Genomic DNA, 22,644 nt, shown 5'->3' with positions numbered 1-22,644 from the left:
CACATAACAGTGGGAATCAATTTGTTGAATTTTTAAATATTTGCAGTTGATTCTTTGCTGTGCACTTACTGGATCTGTATAGATAAACTTATTGATGGTTTATGCAAATAACCTTTTTTTTTGCATGGGTACTTTAACAGTCACGAAGATACAGGTACAAGTAAAACATGCAAAGTACATGCACTCGCAACTGCAGTCCTGTCTTAGGAAAAAGAAGTGAAAGATTCTTCTGTTAAATACCTTCGAATCATGTTTCCATACAGATTTCAATGAAGCAGTGCCAGAAACGGAGAGACTGGACTCCAAAGCTCTGAAGACCCGAGCTCAGCTTTCAGTGAAGAACAAGCGGCAGAGGCCTTCTAGAACAAGGCTGTATGATAGCATCAGTTCAACTGATGGAGAGGACAGCCTTGAACGAAAGGTGAGAAGGACTCTACCCTCTTTTTCAGGCTTCCTATGGAGAGCTAGATTGCCCCTGTAAGTCATTTCATCATCTGTCTTTGTCCTTTCATTGTAGCACAGGCAGTATGTATTTCTCTGTGGCCAGTATGCTATGAATGTCCTTGAGTCATGTGCGAGTCCGGTCTCCTTTGAGTCGGCACACCTGGTTTTTTGGTTTTATTGTGTTTCTTTTTTTAACAGGAATCCTGGGCTTTCTGATTTATGTGTGCTTTATAATGGAGAGTGGGTCCTTTCATTTATGCAGAAGGTGAAAGGAACTTGAATTGTGCATTTCTCTATTTGTTAATTTGTTAACACAATTTATATGATATTCGCTCGTTGTTTTGTCCTATTCTGACTTCCATCTGAAAGCAAATTCCAATAAACAGCACTGTGTGTGGTATCAAAAGGTAATGGCATGAATTGCTAAAACGTTTCATACAAATAGAAGGCTAAACAATTAATAAAAGAATTGCATGTTCAAAGTAAACCTTGCTCTGATTGGTTACTAAATGGTATAACCTGCTTTATAATCTCTTATACCAACAGCCATCAAACAGTTACAGTAGTCCCATGCACATTTCAAAATCACCACTGCCCTTATGCATGAGAGCATCCTCACCAGCATCAGATTCTGGTGCTTCCTCCCTCTCCCCCGTGGCTAGCAGTGCAGCAATCTCACTTGACAACCTAACTGAGAACCAAGAAGAAGGACAGCACTACAAAGGAGGTGTCCTTTCCCTGCATGCTCGGGGAGACACTCCACTTTCCTCTCCTTCAAAATCTGGGCACAGCTCTGAAGCATCTCCTTTGCATCACCCAGCTGGCAGGAATATTTTACAGGATAAAGGTATTACTATTTTTTACAATAAATTGATGCATCGTTTTGCTCACTTACATCTACTTTATGAACTTTTGTTGTGTAGAAGGACCTTAGCAACTAGGAGGCCATCATGTCATAGCTTCTTTTGTCTACCTGGAAGTAAAAAAATTACAAATGATTTTGTACGATGGTATAAGAAAAGGACAAAGTATAAAATGAGATCAGGAACTGCTTCCTTTCTTTTATTTTCTTTCTTAGAACTCACCGAAAATGCTAGGGGGAAGTTGCCTTTAAGAAAATCTTGTATTTTGTTTTAAGAAAACAAAAGTATTAGACCTTGGGACATTTCTGTATTAGAAACATGCTTAACACAGTGTACTTACTTGAATTATGTGATTTTGGCACTGCTAGGTGCTTTTTTTGGAGGGTGGGGAAGGGAGTGTAAAGCAAGAATAACAGATTGTAGCTTTTAATTGCTGAGAGGCAGCATAGTCTAGATTAAATAAGAGGTTAATGTCTGGAGACTCTTCATTTACAGAAAAAAGAAATCAAGTAATTTGTTGGGGAGGTTGACCACATTATTATTTATTTAATTTAGATTCTTTAAGTGTAAGCTGGATAAAACATGATGCAGTCATACCTAGCTAAGGTACATTCAGCATTCTTAGCTATGCACCTTGCATTCTCTGTCACATAAACTAAAATACATGATAAAGCTCATAGTTCAGCTTGAGTGTATGATTGGTTTATCAGTGAAGTTGTAAATCCTGCATTTCCAACTGAGGTATGAAAAATATCTTGATAAAAATTTAGAGGAGACTAGCCTTATAGTGTAAGGAATAGGGTATTATATTCCACCCACTGTGTCGCTCCTTCCAATTCAGGTTTGAAAAATAATCTCTGTCTAAATATTGGTGTCATGCTTTCCCCAGTAATCTCTGTATAAATATTGGTGTCCTGCTTTCCCCGTTGTGATCATTAAGTAAACAACCAATGGTTTCATATGTATCCAGATTCTTATGAGTACATGGAAGTTAAACCAGAGCAATTTTGTTTCAAGTGGAAAATTTGCATTTAATAAGTCCTATAAAGTAGAAATATCCTAAAACAGTTGTTTGGCAACACGTGTTGTAATGATACTATTTTAATTGATTATTAATTTGGCTGTCAAACTCCTACAGGCCAGGAAATAGAAAGGGCCATTGTATTTGTTCTGTGTGTTCAGGTAGGGTTTTTTTAGAGATGGAAAGAGAGCACATGTCTGTGTCCATTGATTAATCTCTCATTAGCAAAAGTGAGTGTTGGCAAGCTCACACTTGTCTTTTTTTTTTCTTATGAGATCCTGCAGTGTTGTGGGAAGAGCTGAAATGACATGAGATCAGTTTCATTGCAAAACGATGAGGAATTTTGCTTGTTCATCTTTTAAGTGCAACTTTTTCATCTATGTGTATGATTAATTTATTTTCTTCAGTTCTGCCTGTTTTGTGCAACAGCATCCTTTGACAAGGCGGCCGAGATGACCCCTATGGTCCCCTTATGACCCCTATGGCCCCCCTGTGACTCCACTGATGTGAGGCTGGCTACAACTGTTTTGTGACCTTGGGAAAGAAAGTTAGGTCTAGTCTCCTTCCACATCCCATCAGCCCTAGATTACTTACACCAGCTCCTTGAGGCTGAAAGTGATGGATTAAACAGCTTCTGTGTGATTTATTCTGAGGAACCATCTCTCCCTCGCGCTCTCTGAAGAACTACAAGGAGTCAGGGAAGATGTGCCCATCCAGGGTGGTCAGAGTCCCCTCCTGCCTGGGCAGGGCACCTGCAGCCCTGGTTTGTGGCCCCTGCCATGTGCCAAGCGCTTTGTACCTCCAGGTGTGCAAGACCCTGTAGATTCAAATCTACTCTGCCACTGCAGCTGGTTTTGGGACCTAGCCCATCCATCTTCCACTGTATTCCATAGCCAGCATGAATGTTTTCCCCAGAAAATTGTCATTATTCAGAGTGCCCTGCCTGGGCCAAGGTGCATGTGAGTGGGAGGGAGCATAGTGATACAAGAGTCCAAACAGAAGTTTGCCATACCAGGTGGCTGCTACATGTGGCTGAGCTCTCCAGATTATTTCTTCTACAACAGCAGCAAAACCTCCAGCTACTAAATGCTTTCATTGCTTGCCCACCAACAAAGCAGTGTACCTTATAGTTTCATTTACTGTCATTAAGAAGTTTCTCAAAAAAGCCCCCTGCCCACTGTCCCTCAAGCCTCACTTGCCTGTGAATAGCTACAGTGAAAATAAACATTACAACTTTTATTCTTAAAAGTGGCCATAGTGACAGTGGTTAAATGAGAAGTATGCATTAAAGGTGAAAGAGGAACCATAAGAGGAGACAGGCGAAGACTGTGCAGAGTGTAGGGCTGATGCAAAATGTGCATCACCCTGAAGTTGATGACTTATTAAATTGATGTTGATTAACTGATCAGCTGATTAAATTGATGTCTTAAGTTGAGGACTTATTAAAGAACCTAAAGTTCTCCCCAGTCTCTCTGGGGAATGAATTTCTTCTCAGGAGGCTTTGCCTTGCTTTTGTCATTCTTCATATTACTTTTTTTTGTTTGCTTTTTTGGCATGAGGTTACTTGTGAGTTGTTCTTAATTGTTTGTTCTTGAATTTTTTTTTTAACATGAGGACTTGTGTTGGTAGAAATAGTATGGCTTTTAGACTGTGGGCATTGCAAGAGGCTTATTTTCCTGCTTTTCCCATGATCCGTGAATCAGCTATGCATTGAATTTTTTACTTGAATGAAAACTTGGCCAAGTATTATCCACAGAGCAACGTACAAAGTTCTGTACACACACCCAACTGTCCTGTGATAGTTCAGTGGTATTTTGGGTTAATTCTGAGGGCTTAATTTATGTCAGCTCCAGTAGGAGAGATCCACAAACCCAGCGGTGCTTTCAGTTAAAAGTTGCTGTACGTCTGCGGTCACATCGTAAAAGTCACCAAACCGCAAGTGACATGAATGACTGACCTTCAGTTGCTTCCTCTAGAGTATTTGGGGACACTCTTTATGTTTAAGAATCACAGAAACTGAATTTTTTTCAACTGCTGTGTGTTTTCTTTTAACTTCCATATAGATTTTACAGGATGTTTTGCAGACTCAGATTCATTGTTTTGGCTTTATAGGTACTGCAGGCTGTTTCCTCTTTGGGCTTTAACAGTGTTTGTAGAAGAGATCAAAAATTGGTAGATGTCTCAGGGCAAATTTATTAACTAAGCTACTTTTAATTCTTTTTAAATTCAGAATGGTTGGAATTGAAGCTAAATGGGTTTTTTTAACAAAGATGTTCAAGCTAAAGAGATAACATGTCCATCATAAAAGGTACTCTTGGCTCCAAAGTTCAAGAAAGCATTTCAGGAGTCATTTTGGAAGTAAAACATACATACCAAATGAATTCTGTAAAAGGAAACTTAAGCGGCTACTGCTAAGTTCAAAAATGGATTCACTGAAATGTTTACATGTAAATCTTTGTGTTGTTTGACTTACTACATAGTCATTAAAACTCAACTTTCCATTTTCTTCAATTAAAATAAGATTTCTTCCTGTGTATTTTCAAATTTTGAAAGTATTTATTTATTTTTATTCCTCTTCACGCCATCTTCTTAAAAATGAGAAGAATTCACCTAATTAAATTGTGTACTCACACACATGTACATGTATGCATATCTAATTATGAAAAGATACACAAACTGTTCTGGATGGAAAGTGGAGTAGCTATCAGTAGCAATTAAAAATAATAATGTACATTCTTCCATGTACAAATGTATCCTAGATGGTGCCACATGTGCTCAGGCAGCAAGAACAACTAGCCCTACTATAGGGCATACAGAAAAACTAAAGCGAAAACTTGCAGATCTTGGGTAAGCATTTTGTTATTTAAAATACTTCTTTTTTTCATTAAAAGGATTGAAAGTAAAATTTCAAAGATGTTTCCTGATGTTTTCTAATATTCTTGTAGGGCTCCCTTGAGAAGGAGTTCAAACAAGGGCAAGAAGCGGAAAGAGAAAGAAGCTATTAGGGTGACCTATGGCAGTAGGTATGGGTAAAAGATTGAGGATGTGCCAGAAATGATATGCCAGAAATACTGGAAAAACCTAATCATCCTAGCAGATGGGAACGTTAACAGTCTCGCTGACTTCATATAAATGTTAAGCTTTGAGATAACCTTCTGAGCTTACAAACCTAGATTTCTTAACTCATGAAAGACTAACATCTGATCTAAAAATACTTGGAGGCTTATAATATCATGGCATCACTACTACTGTTACATCCACTAATGGGATTTGAAGAAATAGGTTATCAGAGCTGGCCTACAAGATGCACACACAGTCAGTTAATAATACCCGTGAACCAGAAATCTTGACACAATTCCACATATTCCACTTTAAAGGGGGCCTACAGGAAAGATGGGGAGAGACTCTTTATCAGGGAGTGTAGTGATAGGATGAGAGGTAACAGTTTTAAACTGAAAGAGAATAGGTTTAGATTACATATAAGGAAGAAATTCTTTCCTGTGAGGGTGGTGAGACACTGGAACAGGTTGCCCAGAGAAGCTGTGGCTGCCCCCTCCCTGGAAGTGTTCAAGGCGGTTGGACGGGGCTTGGAGCAACCTGGTCTAGTGGAAGGTGTCCCTGCCCATGGCAGGGGGGTTGGAACCAGATGATTTTTAAGTTCCCTTCCAGTCCAAACCATTCTATGATTCTATGATATTTTTTTGAAAAAGCCCCCAAAGAGAGGATGGGCAGCAGCTGTTCACTGCAGCTTCATGGCACCCACATCAGGAATGCTTTCAGAAGGGTTTGTTCCTGAAGATGAACATCATAAGTTGAAAACAGGAAAAATGCTGACTGCATTTGTCACATCACCAGCTCTCAGGGAAGGAATTGTAAATTCATTGAGAGATCTGATGAGACCACATCACCAGCATCTGGACTCTGAATAAATAAATGAATGTTCAAAATGGCAGGAAGCAATCTTCCCTGCAAAAGCTAGTGTAGATTTTTACTGAAGGTCTCTCCTCACGTACTGATGAGTCCAACAAGATCACAGCTACAACGGGTGATACCTGGTTCCAGGTATGAAAGACAAGTTAATGTCAGGAATGCTAAGCAAACTTAATACGTTCCAAAAGTCTAGAAAGGACATAGCAGCTCAAAAACTCTCTGCACGTAAAACAATGCAGAAGAACACCTGCATGATAAAAGAGCTATCAGAAGAAAGCAAACTTTGAACGCTACTCAGAAAATCATTGTGGTGGAAAACCAGTGTGTAGCCATTGTGGAGTTTTGCTGACAGTCTATTATGGAGACCCAGTGACAAGTATATTGTGTAGCTCCATAAAATCAGAGAAGCAAAAGAAACCTCAGACTTCTGACTTACTCCCTCAGGCACACTGTACTGAAGTGCAGTGTTCTATCTCAGCATACATTTATACATTTGTGTCCTACAGGTATTTTCAGTGATCTTAGGCAGCAGTCATCGCCTCTGCGCTGGTGTCAGAAAACCTTTTCCAGCCAGTTCCACTGACCTGTCTGCTTGCAGTGTGACCTGGAGTTAGTGATATTCACTGCTGTAAGGCAGCTAGTCCCTTAGCAGGCTCTTAAACATCACGTAGCATTTAAAGCCACAGGGTATGAATGTATACTTGTTTGGAAGAACTTGTATACCAACATAGTATGTTACAGACATTTGTGAAATCCCATAGGTATCTTTCTTACAGAAAGCAGATCTCTGCGTAGAGATATCAGTTGCTTACTAGACCATTTGATAAATCAGTTATTTGTATTGTTTGTTAATATTTCTGAGTTCTGATACTGTTACTAAAAGCAAAGTTTAATACTGCTTTCAAAGTCAGAATTCCTAAGCATTTGTATTTCTCACTGTGCTTCTGTTAACTGGAAAATTATTTCAGCATAACTTTTTAAACACCTGTTGTCACTTCCTTTGTTACTAACACCAAAGAATTTGCCTCAGAAGAAATGTTTTCTCTACAGTCCAAAGCTGTATAAGCTCTTTGAAACAAGGAAGATGGTGATCAAAAGATGACATCCTGTTGTAATTATGTCCACTAGAGCAACTACTTAATGTAGAATTAATCACACTGTCACATGGATGTTGCATGCATTATTTTCCCATTGCCAAAAATTAGCACCCAGGATGTGTAAATAAAATCCAGAATTATTTCCTAAGACTACCACTAATGTTACATATATAAAAGATTTTCCATTTAAGTAAGAAGCATATATTTCCCTGCCTGAAGCTGGGTGATATGGGCAACATAGTTTGTTTTTTCTTTCTACTTTCAAGCAAGATTAGAGGATGAGAGAGGAGCACAGGACTGAATCATATCCACCTTTCTTTGTCTAGCTAAAGGGAGAGAGGATTCTTCTTCTGCTTCAATGGGTGGGGGACCTTTGACAAACTCAGTTTCATCCATACAGAAAAGAGGCTTCACAATATACAAAGCTCTAGTCATTATGTTAATAATTTAGAAGCTATCCAGAAGGTAGAAGTTGAGGGAGATTTACATATGTACAATGTACTGGTGGCTGCTAAGAACAGTAGAAGTTTAATGCTCTGAAACAGTAACTTATATGTTGATATAAATAATACGAGAATATGACAGATGCATAAGTTCTCTGAGGCAGACACTTTCTATAGTTATTTTTAATTTACATACTGTACTGTTGACATGATATATTTAGCGAGTAATTTAGGCATTTTATTTTATAACTGTTACCTTTGCCTTGATTGCAATCTTTGTTACTAGAGAGAAGCTGATAATATCACTTAGGTGCTTCTTTCCTTTTTCTATATTAATATTTTTAGTATTTAATAACTTTAAAGTCAATATAATAATACTCTATCGGTATTTAGCTGTTACAACAAAGGCACATCTCCATAGAGGGATACAGGCAGACCTGATTCATTCTGCCGGTGTTCGAAATCCAAGCCAGACCTTCTCTGGGAACCAGAGCCCACTTGGATCAGTGCTGAGTCTAATCTATTTAATCATGTTGAGATACCACTGGAGCTCAGAAAGGCACCAACACAACATGTGGCTTCTTGACTGGAGTTCACATCCAAACAGTGGGAGTACAGGCATTTTCAGCTGGCCTCTGTCTCTGGTCTGTGTTGTCTAAGAGAGCTTGAGTTAGAAAAAGAATCAAAAGAACCCACTTTTTTCTTCTTTTGCTGAAGAAGATTTCAGGCATGTCCCTACCAGCTGCATGCCACTCAGTTCTTTACACAGTTACAGGGAACGTCACTCTTTTCAAAATTAACTGCCTCTGTAGCATTTTGTTTTCTCTCATTTTATAATCTAACACATATTCCTGCTCCTTTCTCTTAAACAGGACCACCAGAGAGATTCTGCAGAAATCAGCAAACACTAAATCTTTAGCAGAGCGATCCTCCTCTCTCCCACACTGTGTACCATTCACATGGTATGGAGAGAGTAGCAAGGGATCCAATTCTTCTAGCAACCTGCCATCGCCTACCAGCTCAACTGAACCTTCCTCTGAAAATATAAGTCCAGCTAAAAAAGGGTCAAAGGTAGAAACTAAAAACTACCTTATTCCCACTGTGTTGAGTGGCATAATTGGCTTCATGTTTCTGGAAAAAGAACAGGCCAATATGTGACTACTACAATAAACAGTGCATGGTGTTCATTGTACGGTAAAAGTTCATCCGAACAGAACATCTCTGTCATTGTACCATTCCACATTCTACCTTTTTACTCTGTCTTAATGTACATTAATTCAGTAAACTAACTGTGGTGTGCTGTACCGTAACAAAAGCAAGTGGTGCCAGTGGAAATTAGCATTTGGATCCACTGAACAAATGCTAGATTTGTGTATTCAATTGTAGATATTTTTCGCATTCTTCAGGACTGATTGTGGGAATACCTACCCATGTTCAAATGAGGTGTTTGCAAGTGAAGAAATGCTGTATGCCGTCAGTCATCTGCCTTTTTTCCCCCAATAATGAAATCTGTTTGTCATGCATGCTGGATGTTGAATTAATTCTCTATATGAAAATGCTTGAACTGTAAATATGAACTATTGTAATTTAATACATCCGTGTGATTCCTTTCTATGTGCATGAATGTTTCAGCATGATAACTCCTTAAATAACCCTTAGTTCTAGTAATATACTTAGATTTTTCATGTTTATTTTCACTTCTGGAAAATATTTCTCTGCCTGTATCTTCTTATAACTTGTAGCAGTTGACTTTTTATATTGGTCTGGTAAAAAGAAACAGATATGGTTCTCAACTTTATGTACAGGAATATGAACCAGAAATCTAATTTCTCTGTCTTCTACGAACACATACATGTACATAATAGCAGTTTCCACAGGTATTTCTTACTCTTTTGGTGCCAAAAGCTGGTGATACCTTACTTCTGCTGTGCATCGAGCTATGCAAGGTCATAGCTGTGCTTGTGTTACCTGGTAGGGAGAGCAGCACAAGGCTGACCAGTCCAAATCAGATTAATAGACAAGATCACAGATGGAATCTCTAAAGATTAAAGAGAAACTAATCCGTTGCCCAGTTTCTTTTGAAAAAGAAAGATGAGGATTAGACATGTAAATCCTATTTGTCCCTTTAAACAAATATTGTATAAAAATGTTTTTCAGATGGGGAAAAAAGCACCTCCTTTTACAGTTAGTATTAGGTTGAGGTTTTGGGGGGTGTTTTTCCTGCTAACATAGTTATTAGCAGGCCTTGGCTATCTTATATTTTCCAATAGAAGATTAAATTGTAAAGACTTAAATTCATCATAAGGCTGAAGTTTGCACAAAATAGAGCTGAAATTAAAATCAGAGTACTTAAAAAAGAAGAAGATGTTCTTCACACAACAGGAGGTAGAGCTGTTGAACTCCTGGCCTAAGAACACTGTGGGGGCTAAAAGTTTGCGTATTAAGGAAGCTGCTTGGATTTTCTTCTCTATAAAGAGTTGAGAAAAGCAGAACAGGATTTCTAAACATAGGTGTGAGAAAACTGATCACAAAAACATTTTGATGTCTCTGTAAAGTTTGCCAGCTCTTAAACTAACAGTTCCTACACTGCCATTCAGGTTTTTAAAGCAGAGCATGATACCAATATTTAGTTGGATTTCCAGCAAAACTAAGAGGACCAACACTTGATATTTTTGGAAGACTTCTTGTTTGCAGAAAAGATAGGTCAAATACCTTTGGGGGGGATAAAAGGATAACTCTTTTAGTGTTGTTTTTCATTTTGATGTTTGGATCCATTTTTTAAATTGAATGTCAAAAGTGAATTGAATTTGATTCTCATTTAGATGTTAGAGTAGAGATTAGAGGTCTCCATATCATCAACTGTATATTCAAGTTAAATGGAGTATCATGGTGTCCTTAATTTTTTATAGATTTTGTTTTTTTATGGTTCTCACTCAGCCTGAAATACTTGTTAATTTTTGTCTTCTGATGGTAATTTTGCTGTATTCCTGGGAAGTATGTGCACGCTTTTACTATTTTTTGCTGTAAGGTGTGATGTCTGTCATTGCATTGTTAAGAAAAAACAGTATTTGTTTTATTAGTTCAGTAAATAACATTCAAAATCCAAAAATCTTTTTTACTTTCAATTTCAGTTTTTTCTAAAGGTATAGGCAAAGAGAGAGGATCTTTTCACTTTTCTGGGAGATTATTTGGGACTCAGAAATGGATTCACAGGATATTCTCCTTGCTCTTTCAATAGCAGTTTTCACTTCTCTCTGCTAATTAATCCTCTGTCCTATTCTTTGTGCTACTGCCGGTGCTACGCTTGTCCTAAATACTTGGAGGACAGTAGAATGCTAGTGATTAACCCACAGAAGCAGTAATTTAGCTCCAGGATGAGAGCCAGCATCTTAAGAGGGAGTCTGGAAATTGCTTTCAGACCCCTTTGCTATTCATTGAGGCATTAAGCTGGCAAAGGTATCTCTTGAAATACACAGTGGTAAAAATACTGTGTATTCTATAATTATTAACAATACTAAAAATTAGGCTTCCTCATGTGTATTGTAACTGTTTCGGTAAATGATTGAGATCACTCCTGAACTATGCCAACCTGGAAGACAGAAAGCCAATTTCCCTTTTAGATGCACGTATAATATAGGTTGTTCATTCTAACTCACCTTTTTCTCCACAGAATTTCACATTCAACGATGATTTCAGTCCCAGCAGCACAAGTTCAGCTGATTTGAGCGGTTTAGGAGCGGAACCTAAAACCCCAGGCTTCTCGCACTCCTTAGCATTGTCGTCAGATGAGGTATGCTGATGAAATTGTTTAAGGTGGGAAATTGTTGTTTTCCTTCTCCCATGCCATTTTACTTGATAATTACTTCAATAATAAAGAGATATTTTTAGGCAGTAGAATGGGAGAAGAAAATTAAATCTTGGTTTCAATTTTTCTTGTTCATATAGTAATGACTTGAAATAAAGGTCCTATGGTATTATCGTAGGAAAGTAGATTGCAGTTGGTTTTCTAAGAGATGCTGTATCCTCACACATTTCAATACCTTTTCCTACCTTGTAAATATGTATATGTGGACCCATAGATACATATACATACACTAAACTAGACATAATTAAGACAATTTTTAGATAATAAACAGACAGCATGGTTTGGTAAATATAGTTGAGATGTAAGGCACCTTCACATAGACTAATTTTTACCCTGATACATTAAAATAATAATGACCTGTACATGCAGTAATTGTGTGTTACTGTACCTGAATGTATGTATATTGATTAGCACGTATTTGTGTTAATCCAGTTTGCATTCTTTGTGCTTGCTTTGCACAGTGGATTTGAATTCAGTTACTTCAAACCAGAGTTTTTTTGAACTATGATAATGTGAAAAAGCATTCCTAACCCTGTAAATCGGTGACATAATTGAGCAGAATATAAGATGCTGAAAATACTTAAGATACTAATTTTATAACTCAGTTGTCAGTGAATTTGCACAATTTGACAGTAGCTGACAATGGGTCCTCCTGTGGACTCAAGAACCCTGTGCCTTTCTTCTTTTATAAACAGTCCGTAAGAACTTCACATTTTTCATGTGAGGTTTGAGCCAGGGTTTTTTTTTCTAGAGAGGAGGAACTTGAAGTATCTATGTCTTATTTTTGTCATGATAGTTAGGTTTGTTGTATTACTGCCTGCATGCTTTGCATGGGTTTAAAGAATGAGAGCTGTTCCATGCAACCCCATTTGCCAAAATGCAAGTCTACAAACCCAACTGTTGTTTAGAGGTTACTTACTGCAGGCAATAAAGGGCAAAAATTTATGTCATAGGAGAGTGCAGACAGGTCTGTATATCCTGTGAATTACTGAAAACAACAAAGTAATCATTGACGCTTCATTTAGTATTAATACTATCTTGATAATACATTTCATTCTCTTACCATGTTTCATTCCCCTTATATTATGTATTCTATTGTGACAATGCCCCGTTCCCAGTGTTATTGAAGTAAAAGCTTGAAAATGCTTTCATTTTGCTTGTTCAGCTCTCTATCACTTCTAAAATACCAAGCCTGAACAGGTCTGTAAAAATGAATGTGTTTTCACCATCCTCTGCTGTGTGCCAAATTGCAGCCTCCAAATCAGGCAGTGTGTTCAGCAAAAGCTGCAGTGGAAACCTCCGCAACCACCCTGGCAGGGGATCAGGCCAGCACTGCTCTTCAGCCCTTCATAGCATATTGCTGCAAGAGCTCCTTCGCTCAGGCTTCTCTGGCAGATCTGACATGATTATTTGAAAGAGATGAAAAAAATTAAAGGGTGGGGAGAGAACCCACTTCTTGCAGGTTGTTCTCCTCTAATTGAGGAGCTTTTGCTCTTGGGATTGGAGCCATCAGGAAGGTTCCCACCGGTTCTAGGGTGTCAAGACCAGGAGCTCCAAGGGGTTTCATTGACACAGTCTCAGGTTTAGCTGCCAAATCATGTGTGTGCTGAGCTTTCAACATAACCTCTCTGCTTCTGGAAATAATTTTTTTTAAAGAAATCTCTTTGGTTTTGAGTAGCCATATGTGTTTGCAAATCTTGGTGCTGCCCTTGCCTGAACTTTTACATGCTGTTACATGTTCTGTATTTTGTTTCTATAATGCTTTTCTTTCCCATTTCTTTGTTGCTCCCTCACTCAGAGCCTGGATATGATTGATGATGAGGTGAGATACTAGTGTGCTGTTGTGGTGAATTGTGTGACCATCGCGTGGCAATGTATCGTCTCATTTGCAGATTCACATTTCTTGTTTTATGGTGTTGTGTGGCAAACGCTCTTGTTCGAGCAGAACACGCAGATGTCACTGGCTCCTCTGTCCTTCTCTTGAGTTCCCCTCTCCTTTCTGCTAAGAGTTTTCAAGGCCATAGCAAATTGCAGTTTTTGCAGTATGCTGGAAGGGGGAGGAGGGTTGGTGTCAGAGCAAATCCACCAGGCCAAGCATGAGCTGCCCTGAGCTCCTGCTGGTGATAGGAGAAAAAAAAGATAGTGCTTAAACTGTCTTTTTCCCAGCCCTGAGAACTGGACAGCCGGAAGCTGAGAGAGCTCCCAGCATCCTCTAACCCGGTGTAAAAGCTGCTGTAACAGCAGACAGCTGCTGCAGCCTGTAGCAGCTGCTTTGCTGACCACTGCTGGGACAGAGTAGCTTTTGTTCCAGGCCCCAGTGGCATACCCCTGGCTGGAATGAAGTGGCAGAGCAGGGACATGGGGCTGCTCCAGCAGCTGACGCTCCACCTGCCCCTCCAGGTGCTGTGTTTGTGCTCTCCACAGCAGCAGCAGCAGCAGTGCAACATGATGAGAGCAGGACCAGGGCTGTGGGATCGCTGTGTGTTCCTTACCGCTCCTCTGTGTCATCTCATAGTCTTCCATAGATAGTATCAGTTTCACTGGCTGTTTGATGTCATCACTTTGAACTTTAGAGTGGTTTTCTGAGGGGGTCTTTTCCCTCGAATTTCTTGTTTTATAGGTTAAACACATCATAAAGATCTGTGAATGAGCCCAGGAAATGGAATGCAGAATTCATTGCATCCTTTAGAAACATTCTAATTTGAAGGATAAAAATCTTGCAAGGGAATGGGAGCATATCTGTTTTGAATTGTGCCACCTGGCCATTTCAGTCCCTGTTTGGTTTAAAAGGAATGCCAGTTCCTTTTTCTTCTTCTATTTATAGGTAGAAGACTTTTTGGGTACCTTGTACCAATTCTTAGATACCTGGTTAGATACGGATGTAATACAGCGGTGTGAAATTGTTGTTATTGTAGTATAAAGATAGTACAGATACTTCTGCTCTGATGCTGGTGGTTTGTACAGAAAAATGTTGTTATTCATCCGTGTTACCCTTTTAATAATAATGCAGCATGTTTTTGCCACAGATCCTTGACGATGGACAGTCTCCTAAGCACAGTCAGTGTCAGAGTCGTGCTGTTCAGGAGTGGAGCGTGCAGCAGGTTTCCCACTGGTTAATGAGCCTAAACCTTGAACAGTATGTTTCTGAATTCAGTGCCCAAAACATTAACGGGGAGCATCTCCTTCAGCTGGATGGGAGTAAGCTCAAGGTAATTCACTGACTGGACTTCAAGACTAACTGTAGTATTTGGTGTCACTTTACAAGAAGTGAGAATTCAGCCAGAAAACAGTGAACCCCTGTGTGTGTAGTGGTGATAGACTAGAATAATAAACACAGAGTATAAAGCCACAGCAACACTTTAAGAAATTCCCATATGCACTTGGATTCAGAAGCTTCAGAAATAGAGGGTATTTGCTTTGTGAAAACTCTGGATGTATATAATGTACCCATATTTGCCTGCATAAATCATATAGCAGCCTGGTATTTGCATGCACGTGTTCCTCATCCAGCTCTGTTTTGCAAAAGGATGATTCAGAGAAGATAGTAAATAGACATACATCAGAAGTAGCAAGTGAAAAATAGATTAGTGGGATACTGGAGGCATAAGCTGATACTGGTTGTACTATGTTAGAACTAAATACAGTTTTGATGTATAAAGTATACATTGTTTCTTGTAGTGAAAATACGAGCCTACTTTTGTCAGTAATTACAGGAAGGAGTTGTGGGAATCTCAGCAGATCTGAAACCAAGTTTGGTGTTTCCTTTCTGATTTTTTTTGCTGGCGTTTAACTAACTATAGGGGTTTTAGAAGAGAGCAAGTGAACTTTTGACTAAGGCATAGCAGTGAAAATTGGGAAGTCTTGTTCTATGTAGACTTAGGTGACTTCAGGCAAATAGTTTAATCTTTATTTGCCACAATTTGACCAATGAAATCAACATTGGTGGTGTGAATTAGATCTAATTCTTTAATATTCTAGAAGTGGAAGGCATGGAAATTAGTACAGAAGTGTATTACTTACACATCAGTAATGTATCTGAGTCTGTCTCAAATTTGCTTAGTTGTTATAGTCTTCTACCTAAGAAGAATTACTATTAGAATGTGAAAAAATTTGTGATAGATTAAACCATATGAAATGCTTTTTCTTCTTAAATTTTGTTTTCCCCACCTCAGGCTCTTGGTATGACATCTTCCCAGGACAGAGCAATCATTAAAAAAAAGCTAAAGGAAATGAAAGCATCCTTGGAGAAAGCTCGCAAAGCTCAAGAGAAAATGGAAAAGCAAAGGGAAAAGCTTCGGAAGAAGGAACAAGAGCAACTGCAGAGGAAATCGAAGAAAACAGACAAGTCTTCATCAGATGCAACAGAGGGCACTAATGAGCAGTGATAAGCAGAAGTGCTGCTGTGTTAGGAAAGTGGAGGCACTTCAAGGGAAGAGAAACTCATATCCACTCTGGTGCCCCTTCAGCTTTCTTGTATTCATTACACAAGAGTGTGTACAGAGAAATGGGGCTATACATAGAAAGACTAGGGAAATTTATATTGTGTAGTTTTATTTTCCCTCATATCCAGTTCACGCTCGTTGCTGTTGCCATGTGAAACAACCCCAGCCCCTCGGTTTGTTTTGTTGTTGTTGACAGCTAACAGATTTCATATTTGTGTGGCGGTGTTTCCTTCCAAACTGCTCTTCTCTATTGAGCTCTATGTGTTTGGTCACTTCAGTAACCAGCATGATGCTGAGGAGCATGGTCTACTGCTTCACCTCTTCTGAATAGGATGGCCAGTCAAAACGATTGGTGAACGTTTCTTCAGCTGGGTAAAAGGAGTTGTGCTCTGTCTGATAAGAGTTGACTTAATTTTCTAACTGGAAGTTCAGCTTCTTTACGGTGTTTGGGTACTCAGTTCTGTCTACTGGAGTAAGTTTCATCTTGCGTCAGTACCTTGAAGCGACCCTGCTCTGGAAACACAACTGTTCAGTGACTTCTTATTATACACTGGAAATAAAGACAGGAGAATCGATATTCCCCCTGGGCAAAAAGCAGGAGGTGAAACTCTTTCTATTAACTGTACAGTAGTTAATCCAGGAAGGAGGCAAAGCCTTAAATGATTATGTGGGTTTACACAGAAATCTGAGGATAACATTTATCCTTTAGATATCTGAGCAAGGATGAATTTCTAACTAGAGCACAGCGTATAGATCTGTATAAATTTCATTGTGCTCCCAGTGCGTAGGCAACTTTCTTATAGCACACTCCACTTTCTTTTTCATGTGTTTTGAACAGGAAACTGGGCTTATTTTGTTTCGGGTTTGTTTTTTCCAAGAAAAACACCACATCTTCAGATTCATTCTCCAATAAGCTTTGTGCTGTGCTGTTATGAAGCTGTTGTTGGAAACGATTATCAAACTTGAGTCTGCTAAAGATTTTCAGTTTTTACAGAAGTGCACTTTAAGAAGAGGAAGACGAGGGATTCCGGTTAGAATTAAATTCAGTACATTGCTGTTAAGATCAGTGCTGCCATGGAGGTTACTAAATCCAAAGCTGCCATATATTAACTGTTTTGATTGATGTGTTTAAAGAATATCCCCACCAAAACCTGAATTTTTGGGCATAGGCTGTAGAATCTATTGATGGCTTAACAGTGGTCATATTACATCCTTCAGAGATTTCTGCTTTCCTGGTCTATGAGGCCATCAGTGAAGCCTGCTGTGTAGTTTTGACTATGACGGAAGCACTGTATAGCTTGCACTACATGGTGTTTATGCCTCTTAAAAGTGGTATTGAAATATTTAGTATTTCTTCAAAAGAATGGACAGAAAACAGGCAAATATCCACAAGCTAGAGGTATTAGCTTACTGCTTTATAGTCAAAGCTAACTACATAGCAGCGTTTATAGTTGAGAAACGTCACTTCCCTTTCCTGCATCCTGGAAGTTGCAGCCTTCATCTAGTCATGCCAACCCATAAGTTGTTTAAGATGTTGATGCAAAGTTAGAATCTTGAACTTAAAAATTTGCCAGCCTAAATGCAAATATTGAATTCTTTTGAAGAAAATGTTTGTTTTGTTTTGGCTTGGCTTCTCTTCTGCTCTGTACTTTATGTCGTTCAGGTTTGTGTCTGTAAAGTTCTCTGAAGCTCAGATTTGAAAACAGTTGGAGTGCAATGTTTATAGTTAAATTTCTTTTGATCCTAATAATTTCTTTGACATGTAAAATGATCCGTAAACTGAGTTCATTCAGAATTAATACACAACAGATCTACTTAGCATTAGCTGTATTTTTCCTTCCAAATCCAATTTCTACAAGTTTCTGATGTATATTTTATCAGATCTAAAAATGAAATTTCCGTAAAAGATACTTCCTGATATTTCTAAAGGCTTGTGATACTTTTCTTGAGATAGACCACCGGCAAAAAAAATACACCTGCTAACAAGAATTCCACATTGCAGTGAATCTTTCTGTGCTCTTTGTAGGAGAAAAATTATGCAAATATTTAACAGCCTCGTAAAACTAGCAATTTATATTTGAGTAAGAGAAGTTACCTGGAAGAAACTGGAAATTTAATACTTTAAATACAATGATGATAAATGCATTCCATGATGATTTTCTTTTTAAATAATGTTTACACTGTAGTAATGTTTAAGTGATTGTATATAATAATCTACAGTGGTGTCCCTGTTTTATGTTCTTTGTTTTCTTAGAAACCTGAGCAGACTGCTTGGCATTATACATTGAGTTTTCATTCTTGCTGCTTGGAACAGTGCCTAGTTAATCTCTTCGTAAATCAGATTCTTATTCTGCAGAATAACTAATTTGACCTAAGTCCTTTAAGCATTCAGGGGGGTTGTATTGCTTTGTGGTAGTGTTATTTTGTTATTCTCTGACTAAAAAAATGCAACAAAGTCCTAACTTTAAAAAAAGTAGTAGCTTGAGTTTAAAATAAAACCGTAAAATGCATTTTAATCAACACATGAAAACTAAGCAAACCAAGTAACGTCAAGAGTTTTGCTGCTTTTTCTGCGATAAAAGAGATTTATGTTGTTCCTTTTATGAAGTATGGTAGCTCATTGTTGGGACATGCAGAAGTGTCACTGGATAACAAATGAATGTAGCATGGTTTGAAACTTTTGTTACTGTTCTATAGGATCTTTAAAGTTGTGTTGCGTTTTTTCCCCTTGTATTGTGTAATGACATACATGAAACAAAAGATATGGATGTCTCATCATTCTTAACTTAAACTTCCTGTAAACCAATGCTAAGTCAGACTGATGTGGGGTTTTGATGTACGAAGAAACAAATATTCCATGCTAAATGACTGGAAAGACTTTTCTCTTTTGGCTCACATGCAACTGTAACTGTTGCCTACTTTTGCATATTTATTTGTGGAGCTAAAGCAATTTTGAGTATGCTGATTTGCCTGGCCACCTTTGAACTGTTGTGCAGGTGGTGTGGTGGTTCCACACCTCTAGCCATGCCTCTGTGTCACCTTAACACCTAGGTGTCCACAGCGGACTGATGAAGTTAACTTCTCCCTGGTTGCAATGGTAGGCCAGTTCTGTAAAGTCTGGTTCTGCTCATTGCTGCAGTATTGCCAGGTTGTGAATATATTGAGCCTCTGAAAGGTTGAAGAAAGGGGAGTTAGCAAAAAATGGAACTCTGAAAAACAGAACGTAAAAGATACAACACTGCACGTTACTTTTGTCCTAAAAAAAATAGCGTTTCTACTGAGATCGTGGAGAGAGTGGTGGGTCCTTGCCCTGTCCAAATCAGCCAAACATACAGACATCACTCGAGCTTCTAGCTCATATTTTCCCATGTGATGGGGTGCTGCATCCATGCAACTTCCATGTTAAAACTCCCAATTCAGTTTGAATCTGCCCAGGCAGATCAGGACCAAGGCGTGAGGAAGGAGCCAAACCTGTTCATTGCAATGCACAGAGTATTGCCCACTGGTGTTTGCATTTCACCCACCTCTCTGAGCAGGTCTGGTGGGGGTCACTGTAAGTAGAGACTGTTACAGATTATAGGTTAGAATTGCACAGTGGAACAGAAGCCAGTAGTAAAAAGCTGAACAGTTAGGTGGTGTTTGTATCTCAGTGTATACAAATACTTTTACATTTTTTAAACTTTCTATATTTTTTTGCAAAGGCATCTGTTATACCATGACTCTAGTGTGCTGCAGGGATACCACAGGAATCGAGTTTTTACTGGAATTACTGAGCAGCTTTTCTCTGAAGCTTGCCAGTCCTCAGCTCTCACTGACATTCAGAGGTGCTTGACACTGAGCATTGGCGGTCCTCATACTTCATTGCTTCTATTGAAGCCTCCTGTCCTCCTGAGCTGCTCCACCTTCACCTGGCTCACACACTGGTGTGATTTTTGAGAATTAATCGTGTTCCACTTTTAAGTCAGAGAAAGAAATGCTACTCTTGTTAGTAGTGCAGAATCCAGTTCTATAGTAGGAAGGAAGAGGATCATCATTTAGTTGGGTATGGCCAAGAAGTACCATTCCGGGTACCAACACAACACTGAAAATCAAAAGGAAAAGTTTGCACAGATTCAGCTGTAGCTCTTTACAGCATCTGCACTGCAGTCTGTACTGTTTCTTGGTGCTGAAATTTAGGGGAAGTTTGCAAGAATTAAGTCTTGTGCTGATTTCTTAGCTGTGTGTTTACAGAGAGAAAATATTGTCAAGGCAAAAGGCAAACCTGATCTTGCTCTTTTTAGGTGTGGCCTCATCCCCTGCACTATCATCTAAGTGATAAAGGGACTGGACCCTTTTAATAGCACTTCCCTCTTTCTGTGCTTTCCCACTTGAAAACCTCAGGAAATCTATGTTATGGTCCAAAATACTGAAAAAACAGGTGTTTGAAAAAAGCAGCACATACTTAAGTTGTAAGTCTTTAACAGAGAGTTACAGGCTCTGTGTCTGGGCAGAGTGCACAGAGCAGTTAGATGGGTTTGGTTTAATTTTGTTAAATTAGTGATTGAAAATAATGAAATCAGTCTTTCTAGAAATGTTTAAGTGATTTGTGGCTTGATTGCCTCTTTAAATAAATATGTATGGGTTTGTGTGTGTACATACATAATGTACATACATGTTCATACAGATTTACACTGCACTAGTAGCAGTTAGCACATCAGTCTCCGTGCATTGTAGGGCTGCAGGCACACAGTCTGCGCGTAGGCAGAGGGCCCCGGCACTGGCTGCAGCCTCGGACAAGCAAAGCGCTTGGGGGTCAAGAGGGTCTCACCAGCGTGCTCACCCCTGTCTGCACTAGTGGATTTGCTCACTTTTCTTGTGTGGTTTTATGTATTTTGCAGATCAGAAGATTTTAAAGCTTTGTTAGAACTGTATACAGAATGGTCCTCTGCAGGTCCTTCTGCATGTTGTCCTCAGGTTGTTTTTTTGGGGTGGGAGGTTTGCAGGATTGATTTATTGGAGTGTCAGTATTCTAGGAAGGAAACCCTTTTATATATTTTTAACCCTGACTTTGATTTTTATTTGAGCGCTTTCAGCAGCTTGCTTTTGAGCAGGATTATGAGTGACATCCAAGTTTACCCACTTACCATAGTGGAGTGTGGGTCATCTGCAGATTGCACAGTCCCTTTTGTTAACCTCCTGTATGGATTTTACTCTACATTTTCCACCAGTAAAACTGATTTTTCAAAGCTGTGACACCTTAGTCATGACATTGAGCCCTCCAATCCCTCATTATAAAATGAGCCTTCTGTTACTAACCAGCAGTACTAACTGGTACTTTTTCTGTTGGCATTAAGTAACGGTTTAAAAAATGTGCGTCTTGCTGGAAGGTTTGGCAGTAGTGCTTGGAGCTGCCTGTTCCTTTGGGAAGTTTGGACTATGTTAAGAACAAGACGTAGGGTTTGTGAAACCTGCTCTGCTGAGTTAGGCAAGTTTCCTCTTCCAGGGCAAGGAGAGGTGAGGAGGGCTTGCAGCTCATGAGATCGGGTCCAACCTGCATAACCCGGGAGCCTGAGCCTCCTGCTGGGTTTTTGGTGGGAGCTTTGTCACTGACACCAGTGGAAGTGGGTTCGGGCTCCAGTGCATAAGTGTCTGAAGGAAAGGGGGATCCCAGGGCACCAGACGTAAAAGCGTAACCAGCCCATTTGGAAGTGGGGAGTGCACAGTGAACCTCTTCTGACTCTATACTTTCCCATACACATTTACTGTCTGAACAACTGCTTTCGTATTTTCCAGTCACATTGCAATGGTAACTCACTGGTCACTGACAAGTGTTAGATATATTGCTAGAAGACCAGGCAGCTAAAAGACTAAAATGCACTGTGCTCACTGTAAAAATCAGCTTCTTATATTGTTTCTTTTTATATGGTTGAAGAGGTGGTTGCGCTTCAGATTTTTTCCTTTTCTTTTTTTAAAGAGGTCAAATGTATATGAAGTGCATGTTACCCTGAACTTTTTGTTTGTACATCTTGGTGTCTGATCATCTGCATGAAAGACACAGTGGTGCCATGTCTGAGCTTGTTCTCTTGTGCTTGGTTGATATAAACTTCTCTAGATTGCTGAGTTTTCCCCAAAATAACTTTGGTTAATATTTAGTTATTGGGAGACATCAAAACAAAACGTCATGGTGGACCTTTGCTTTCTTACAGTTTAAATACAAACAACAAAGCCTTGTGGTTTAAAGTTAATTTGTTAGTGTAAATAAATTTCTTGCCAATGAGTATTATTGTTGTTAGACAACGAATGCAATAAAATGAGAAATCCTGAATCTTTATTAGAATTTGTATCGAGTCCTCACTTTCCTGCCCATTTGTTGGTCATTCCAGAGGAAGTAATAAATGGTGAACACGACTGGACAGCTGTTGCTGCGTGGGTCAGACTGGGGAGGTGGGACACAGACTTTGCCCTGCTTGTTCTTTCCTTCCTTCTGCTCAGTGCCAAAGATTATTTTAACTCCAGCTCTTGGCCAAATTGGCATGAGTCACAGGCCTCTGATTGGATCT

The 22,644-nt window shown here is 39.1% G+C and overlaps 1 protein-coding gene across 6 annotated transcripts in view; it reads left to right on the top strand.

Moving 5' to 3' along the window:
• PPP1R9A (protein phosphatase 1 regulatory subunit 9A) overlaps positions 1-22,415 on the top strand; it is a 157,159-nt gene extending 134,744 nt beyond the window's left edge. For 2 of the 6 annotated variants that reach the window (XM_074864126.1, XM_074864116.1), the window contains exons 12-20: positions 264-421; positions 991-1,291; positions 5,088-5,175; positions 5,274-5,351; positions 8,671-8,869; positions 11,469-11,588; positions 13,462-13,485; positions 14,690-14,872; positions 15,836-22,415. In XM_074864126.1, the coding sequence (XP_074720227.1) occupies positions 264-421; positions 991-1,291; positions 5,088-5,175; positions 5,274-5,351; positions 8,671-8,869; positions 11,469-11,588; positions 13,462-13,485; positions 14,690-14,872; positions 15,836-16,048 (1,364 nt within the window). In that variant the 3' untranslated portion in view covers positions 16,049-22,415. The remainder of the gene's footprint in view (positions 1-263; positions 422-990; positions 1,292-5,087; positions 5,176-5,273; positions 5,352-8,670; positions 8,870-11,468; positions 11,589-13,461; positions 13,486-14,689; positions 14,873-15,835) is intronic. The other 4 variants (XM_074864136.1, XM_074864144.1, XM_074864154.1 and 1 more) reach the window with 4 other exon arrangements.
• Positions 22,416-22,644: the final 229 nt, after the last annotated feature.

This window comes from Strix uralensis, chromosome 1 (genome assembly GCF_047716275.1).
Source record: "Strix uralensis isolate ZFMK-TIS-50842 chromosome 1, bStrUra1, whole genome shotgun sequence".
NCBI classification, from domain to species: domain Eukaryota; kingdom Metazoa; phylum Chordata; class Aves; order Strigiformes; family Strigidae; genus Strix; species Strix uralensis.
Note: the sequence above shows the minus strand (reverse complement) of the source record. Positions and strands in the feature narration are given on the sequence as shown.